Genomic DNA, 8,494 nt, shown 5'->3' on the forward strand with positions numbered 1-8,494 from the left:
AGAAACAGACTTATATGAATTAGATCTATATTTTGATAACACATAATGAATAATATATACCTACAATATTGGCAACAAACTACCGACAGTATAAAATTACTAACAAATCTAATAAAAACTAATATTGAAGAATATCAAAGAACCCAAGATATAGAATATATAGAATATATATTAGAAAGCTTAAAAGAAATAATTAGACTAATTCCACTACAAAAAGAATATTATGAAAAAGCTTTTACATTTGACTGAATTACAAATGGAATTAAATATAATAGAAAGGACCGTAAAAATGGTATCAGAGCTATAGATTAAAAATGAACAAAGAAGAATTTGCTATAGATGAAAAGACATATGAAAACCAAGATGGATTAAAAATAAAAATAATATTTTCAAATTTAGGCAGAAGATATAAAAAAATAGGAAACCAATTATACCTAATGATAGAAAAAGAAACAACAAGATTAGAAGATAGCTTGACAGTTATGACAAGAATAAGTAGAGAAAATGAGGAAATTAATAAGAAAAAAGAAATTGAAATTATTAAAAATCAAGCAAACAAAGAAATACAACAATTAGAAGAAACTAAAAACACAAAGATTATAGCATTAGAAAAAGAATTAAACATGTTAAAAGCACTATATGAAAACAAGCAAAGGGAGAAAAATAAAGAGATAGAACTAACAGATGAGATAAATAAATTTAAACAAATATTACAACCAGAAGAAATTCCTAGAATCGAAGAAATAGATAACAATATAGATGACCAAAAGTCAGAATCAAGTGAAATAAGTGAAACATATACAGAACTTTTAGAAAATATAAAAAAAAATAAAAAATGTAGAAATAAATACAGGAGATGTAAATATGGATGAAAACCTAGTACATCAAGTGTAAAAAATCCAAAAGGATTATACCCAAAGATAAGCAATTAACCATAACATACAAAGATAAGAAAATAATAATAAAAAGAACAGAAGAATGAAAATATATATACTCGCAAAAATCATAGTAGAAGAATATTATAATAGATACTATACACCAATGATAGATACAGGAGCAGAAGCTAATATATGTAAATATAATTGTTTACCAAAGGATAAATGGGAAACATTCCATTCATAAAATCCTTGTGGTACTGTAAATGCTGTTAGTTTTTTAGATTCATCTTCTAGTTTTAGATGGTAAAATCCTGATTTACAGTCAAATTTACTAAAGTAATTATATCCTTGGATTTGTCTTATTTTTAATATCTTGTTTGGTATTGGGTAATTATATGTTTTAGTTTTTGCATTTAAATTTCGGTAATCTATAACCATTCTACTTTTTCCTCTTTTTTGTTCACTATGTTTATTTACTACTTAGGTCCGATAGGCCTGTCGAACCCATTTCTGTTCATCAGCCCCCGAGACCCTTGACCTCGATCACTCCTTTTATTGCCTTTTTCGGGGTTACGTCTCGATTCATTGATCCTGTGGTTTCCACTATATGGTCGGTATCGGTCCCTGATCGGACCTTGTTCTCGAGTGATGTCCCTTCTAGATGCGGGTTCAACCCTAATTTTTGATTGGTACCGATTGTGCACGTCGGCCCACGTGATGGCTGGGTATTCGATCAGGTTATGCTTTAACCGTCGTGAACCCGTCGAACTTCGTTCGTTCAAACCTTGAGTGAAAGCCTGAACAACCCAATCGTCTGTGACTGGTGGCAGATCTATTCGTTCCATTTGAAAACGAGATACAAACTCCCTTAGCATCTCGTTATCCTTTTGTCTTACCTTGAACAAGTCCGACTTCCTGGTCTCGACCTTTATGGCCCCGACTTGCGCTTTTATGAAAGAATCTACTAGCATAGCAAAAGAATCGATAGAATTAGATGGTAAATTATTATACCATATCATTGCTTCCTTTGACAGGGTTTCACCAAATTTCTTCAATAATACGGATTCTATTTCATCGTCCTCTAGGTCGTTCCCTTTAATGGCACATGTGTAAGAGGTGACTTGTTCGTTGGGGTCGGTAGTTCTGTTATATTTAGGAATCTCGGGCATGAGGAATTTCTTTGGGATCGGTTTAGGAGCTGCGCTTGGGGGAAAGGCTTTTGTACGATTTTTTGGAATCTAAGCCCTTCAATATCGGTGGTGCCCCCGGGATCTGATCAACCCTAGAGTTATATGTTTCCACCTTTTTGTCATTTGCCTGAATTCTCCTTCCTCCTGACTCTATTCGTTTGGTCAGTTCTTCGAACATCTTAGTAATTTCGGGATTAGTCCCCGATTCTTGCTCATTTGACCTTACTATAGACGGCTCCGTTCTATGGGTGATTTCTCGGGGTGAACTAAGCTCCGGTCTGCTCGGTACCTGGGTTTGACTCTACAACTGAGCTATCACTACCTGTTAAGCTTGCAACATTTCGAAAATCATACGCAAGCTGATTTCGTTTTCCTCAACGTTTTGGGTATCTCTAGTAGATCGAGTACCTCCATGAATGCTATTTTCAGGCTTAGAACGTTTGTTTTCCTCAATAGCCATATGCGAATTAACGTCTAATGGTACTTTGACTCGGGCCCCAATGGCATCGACAAGCGACCTTTCAGCCCTGGTTGTTAAGTTATTATTTTCTCCTTAAAGGCCAGCTTCGTTGTCGATAGGTAAGGCCATTAATTGAGAGTTCGTTGTTGCTAATTCGGAATCAAATACACTTTCAACAACAAGTGTAAGAGGGTGTATTTAGCATATTCGTACCAAATAACCACTGTTATCTTTAGCCCCACGGTGGGCGCCAAACCGTTTATCCGAAAAACGGATAGGGTTAAATTTGTACGTAGTTCTAAGGGTATGTGGTATAACTTGATACAAATCATAAGAATGAATAGAAATATCGAGTGTTGACTGTAGAGAATGAAAAATAAGTAAAGATGGAAAGAAGATGAATTATGGATTAAGCAAGATGAATCAATCTATGAAGCTAAAAAGGATAACTCTTCAATATGGGAGTGTATAATATCTCAGTTACAATGTATGCCAAACTTGATTTCTTACAGAAATAATAACAATGCCTTCTATAGTGGGGGGATCCTACTTTAGATTTAATTTAAAATACATAGTGGGAGACCCATGATAAATCAGTTTTTCCATAATTCCTGCCAGGATTCTCTCCTATAGTGCGGTTGCACCGGCTCTTGTCTATGAGCTCGATATTGACTCGAGCTCGATATCGACTCGAACTCTCGATCTTGACTCGAGCTCGATTCTGATTCGGAGCCTTGTATTGATTCAGGGACAGTGTTGGTCGGTCTCTGCCTCATAAGCTCGATAACTTCACTTCACATCATAATTCAATTTGGGTTCAAGCTCTATAATGAAATCGAGCTCGACATTCATTGGTCCCTAGGGCTCGAAACTTGATGACCTGATTTCAGACCTCAACATGATATTATGAAGATGCTCTTCGATCCAATGCATTACCATTTCGACCAGTTCGTACTAAGGACTAACCAGTTTTGACTGTATACAATACTCTTTGCACAAATTAAAGCATCTGAAAATGGAAGAGCTTCATTCTACTTATTGTTTATATATTTATTGTTGTATATTTGACAAATTAAAGTATATGGAAATGGAAGAGTTTCATTCTACTTATTGCTTATATGGGAGGTATTGATTAACAAAAATTGTTTATTGTTGTATATGTAGCTTGCTTTTGCAACTAAGTGTCCGAATTCTATCAAATTAACTTCAAATGATAACAAATTTTGAAGACAAGTTCTAAATAGCATAACGGACCCATTTCAAGTCTCAAAACCAAATTTCGAGCCCGATAGCCAAAAGTCTACCTACAGTCAAACTTCTAAACTTCAAATTGCTAATTTTCGATAAAATACTACAAACCAACCTATGGACTTCCGAATTCGATTTTGGGCATACACCTAAATCCAAAATCACGATACGAAGCTACCGGAGCCATCAAAACACCGTTTTGGGGTCATTTTCACAAAAAATAAAGTTTGGTCAACATAATCAACTTAAGCTTCCAAGCCAAGAACCAAAGGGTCTAAATCGACCCAAAAACTTCCGGAATGAAACTAACCAACTCCGCAAGTTATAAAAGCAAAATTATACATGTGAGAAGCATAAAAAGGGAAAATGGAGCGCAAATACACAAAACGACCGGTCGGGTCGTTACATGAACCTCCATTATCATTACACTAAAATATTTTCTTATGTCAAGGAATTTAACCATTCCTATATAATAAGAGTTTTATTTATATCCTTTTTGTGCAATTAATTTTCTCACAAAGTTAATTCCATTTAAAGCCTTGAACCCCTTTAGCTTCGCCACTACCATTAGGACAGACATCATCGCCATCTGCCCCATTATATATTGGTGATATTCAACATACTACGCTGACGACAACCAAATTGGTAAGCTGAGGATGCAACTTGTAATTTACAAAGTGAGTATTTCATAATTGATATATGACTATATGTCATTATAGTAATAGTCCAGGCTGCCATTCAAAATGAATTTATGCAATAATTTCAATAATTGCAAGTTACAAGTTAGTCGCCAAGTTTGACAACTCATTTTCTAATTTGCCAAGTAATAATATATATATCCGGCTCTGTTTGATAAAGACCAATACATCCTCCGTTTCAGTTTACGTGATATTATTATTTTTTAAATTATTTAAAAAATAATGACATATTTTTATAGTTGAAAACACTTCAACTTTGAATTTTTTTATGCTGATGAGAAATTTTATAGCGTCACAAATGTTTAAAAGTTACAAATTTCTAAAATTTTCTCTTCTTTCTTGATTTTTATTTCATAGTAAATTTGGTCACATAAATTAAAGCGATTATCTAATACCATTGATAGATGATGGACCTGCCAGATTTTAATTGCATGTGCAATATCTCGAGGGTATACCATTAATGTCAGCACCTCATTCATGTTCCTTAAGGAGGAGCAGCAATCTTTAATTTCTGTTTTCAATAAGTTGGTATACGTTGTGTATTATTCTATTATTGTTTTTGCTATATTGGAAAATATTAAATAGGAATATAAAAATCTTTAAGCCACACTGCTAAGATCAGTCAAGAGCAAAAACTTCATTTCCTCGATCGCATTTTCTCACACAAACAGATCTCGATGTCTATGATCTTCATTTTGTCACTTTGTGCGTGTAATATTCGCCTTGTTGGTTCATAGTAAATATTTATTTTCAATAATCGCCCTAAGAGGGTGATACTGTATGTCCTTTCTATGCCTATAAATAAAGGACATTTTCTAATCTCGTTCTCAAGCTTTTGCTTTCTATCTGACCTTTATCCATTCCACACTATCATACAAAAAATTTCCAATGAAGTTGCAGCTACTCTACTCGCTTATCATCTTTTGTGTGAGTAGATTTCTATATAGTTTTGTCTTTATCTTTCACAATTTATTTAATTTTCATCTTTATCAAGAAGCCATTTCATTTCGAAAATACAGTATCATACTTCCTAAATCGCAATTGCTTTTAAAAGAGTTTTCAAAAAGGTTATGATTATCGTGGAATACTTCAATCAACTTACTGAATATACTCTTTGGTAAATTAAAGTATCTGAAAATGGAAGAGCTTCATTCTACTTAATGTTTATATATTTATTGTTGTATATTTGACAAATTAAAGTATCTGAAAATGGAAGAGCTTCATTCTACTTATTGCTTATATATATAGGAGATATTGATTAACAAAATTTGTTTATTGTTGTATATGTAGCTTGCTTTTGTGACAAATACTTACGCAGTAATATCTCCAGAGATTTATTGGAAAGTAAAATTGCCCAACACTCAAATCCCCAAAGTCATCAAAGATTTCCTTTCCCAATCAGGTTTGTCTACAACTCCAGGGATGTTTTCCTTGTTGAGAGAAAACACGGCATTTCTACCACTTCATTATTTGTGTCCTTTGACTTATCTTCCTAATATGTCTTTATGCATATAGTTACTTAATTATATCTATATCATTATTAGGTGTGGTTAAGCTGCTATAACTATGGTCAAAAGTTTCTTAAGCAATCAAACATAAAAGTATCTCTGTGTGGACTTATTTAATTAACTTATTTGTAACTTTATGTTTAAAACAGGACAATATTACTCCTCGATTATTAAACTTAACTGCACTTTCTCAACTTTGACACAGAACATTGATTTCATTAAAGTTTGTAGATTTAATCCAATTTGAAACAGCCCGAACAAACTTACCTATATTGTTAATTTAAGCAACCATTCATATGATACATGATGTTTCCAAGTGGACATGTTAATGTTTTTAGACCTCATTCTGACAGAAAATAACAATTTTACCGCTTGTCACTTTGGAATATTACTTTATCGATGGGATTAGAGAAAAATGATTGTCATCCAAATAAACCTTGGCTAGATGATTGCCCCAAACTCTTTATCTTAATTTCGTCAATATAAAATTATTTGGAAAGAAATAATTTTCGTTGTGTTGTTACAGAGGGTGACATACGTGAGCTAAAACAAGATAAGACGAACACAAAGGAGAAAGTATACTACGGTTTACACCAGCATGGAATCTTGGTTTATCATGTTGCTACAGAGGATGAGATTCGTGATATAAAGAAGGAAATTCCTAGCATGAATCATGCTACTATCAAGAGTGATGTTCAAGATGATTTCCTTTACAAACCTTACTTCTTAGAAAAGGACTTGGCGAAGAGAAAAGTCATCAACTTTCCATCTTTCAAAAACAAAAATGAAGCACCCTTTTTGAGTCGCCAATTTGTGGAATCGATTCCCTTCTCTTTGAAAAAAATTCCAGAAATTCTAAACCATTTCTCAATAGATAGTAGCTCAAAGAATGCTCAAACTATTGAGGAAACAATCAAATTTTGTGAAGAGCTAGAGGTGAAACATAAAGAGAAGAAAAGTTGTGCAACTTCTTTGGAATCTATGGTAGATTTCAGCTTATCCATGCTAGGAACTAATAATATTCTGGCAATTACAACAGAGGTACAAGGGGAAACTCCAATGTTGCAAAAATACACCATTGAAGAAGTTCACCAAATAGGTGATGGGGATAACATGGTATGCCACAAACTTAATTACGCATATGCAGTGCATTTTTGCCATGTTGGTGGACGTACCAAGACATTTTCGGTATCTATGATTGGTGCTGATGGAACAAAGGTTAAAGCAATATCTGTATGCCACAAAGATACATCTCTTTGGAACCCAATGGGATTGCCTTTTGTAGTGCTTAAAGTTAAGCCTGGAACTACCCCTATTTGTCATTTCCTTCAAGATGATCAAATTGTCTTTATCCCTTCCAAAGAGGCCACTTATTATGCTATCTCATAATTAAACTTAACCCTATGAGTTTGGTTATTATGCAGTTAAGTAGTATGGGGTGACTACAGAATCATGCTACTTGTTTATTATCTTTGATATATCTTTATAATAATGAAAATGATTCTGGCTTCATGGTCTTTTTTTTTTCGACCTCCAAAGATTTCTGTCATGATCTAAAGCTGTGAGCATATTGCGAAAGTATTAAATTCTAGAATTCCCAATTGATCGGCTGTTAAATTTTGGAGACGTCACCAACACATGCAGCGGATCCATGGTGCTATTCTACAGCATTAGCAATTTTTTTCTTTTGGTGCTTGGAAAGATAATTTATTACTCCTATATGAAACTTAATCGTTGCAAAGGTTGACTGTTCTTGTCACAAAGTGTTCAGAAGAGTACTACTCATGTACATAAGCGTTACAAACAAAGGAAGGAGAGAATTGAAAGAGCGCTAAGCTAGTAATATTGCTACTAATGCATCAATATTCCATATTTAGCCATAAGATCAGCAAAGGCATTAGCTTCCCTGAAGACATGTGTTACTCCCAAACGCACATACAAGTATACGTCGTACAAGTAATAAAATGATAAGTCGAGTGTCAAACCCACAAAGACTTGTGTTAACTACCTACTAATTTTGCCAAGATTGTTATTCAGTCGAGTCAATCAGAGTTTATGTAACGACCCGACCGGTCGTATTGAGCTCTAGCGCGCCGTTCAGCGGTTTGAAGCCTTGAGTAGTTTCTCTTCAGGCATTATGACTTATACATGTGGTCGGAATTGAATTTTGGGAAGTTCAGGATTGATTCGAAAAGAAATTCTAATTTCGAAAGTTTTAAGTTGGAAGAATTGACTAAAGTTTGATTTGTGAGAAAACGACCTCAGAATCAAGATTTGAAGGTTCCAACAGGTTCGTATGACGATTTTGGTCTTAGGAGCGTGTACGGATATTGATTTGGAGGTCTGTAGGTTATTTCGGCGTCTATTGGCGAAAGTTGGAAATTTGGATGATTTTTTGAGAAGTTTGACCGGGAGTGAACTTTTTGATATCGGGGTCGGATTCCAATTCTGGAAGTGGGAGTAGGTCCGTAATGTCAATTATGACTTGTCTGCAAAATTTAAGGTCAATCGG

The 8,494-nt window shown here is 34.2% G+C and overlaps 1 protein-coding gene across 1 annotated transcript; it reads left to right on the plus strand.

Annotated features, from left to right (window-relative positions):
- The first annotated feature begins 5,245 nt into the window (after nt 1-5,245).
- LOC107791072 (BURP domain-containing protein 6) lies at nt 5,246-7,512 on the plus strand. Its single transcript, XM_016613069.2, has 3 exons — nt 5,246-5,401; nt 5,765-5,876; nt 6,509-7,512. Exons 1-3 carry the CDS (start codon nt 5,363-5,365, stop codon nt 7,369-7,371), a joined length of 1,014 nt encoding a protein of 337 aa, XP_016468555.2. The 5' UTR covers nt 5,246-5,362; the 3' UTR covers nt 7,372-7,512.
- Nucleotides 7,513-8,494: the final 982 nt, after the last annotated feature.

Source organism: Nicotiana tabacum, chromosome 17, assembly GCF_000715075.1.
Source record: "Nicotiana tabacum cultivar K326 chromosome 17, ASM71507v2, whole genome shotgun sequence".
In the NCBI taxonomy this organism is placed as follows: Eukaryota; Viridiplantae; Streptophyta; class Magnoliopsida; order Solanales; family Solanaceae; genus Nicotiana; species Nicotiana tabacum.

Bases quoted from the DNA above. Each gene is read 5' to 3' on its own strand.
- LOC107791072 (XM_016613069.2), top strand. From the start codon at position 5,363: ATGAAGTTGCAGCTACTCTACTCGCTTATCATCTTTTGT. The intron at 5,402-5,764 runs GTGAGTAGATTT...TTGTATATGTAG, and splicing joins ACTCGCTTATCATCTTTTGT to CTTGCTTTTGTGACAAATAC. The intron at 5,877-6,508 runs GTTTGTCTACAA...GTGTTGTTACAG, and splicing joins AGATTTCCTTTCCCAATCAG to AGGGTGACATACGTGAGCTA.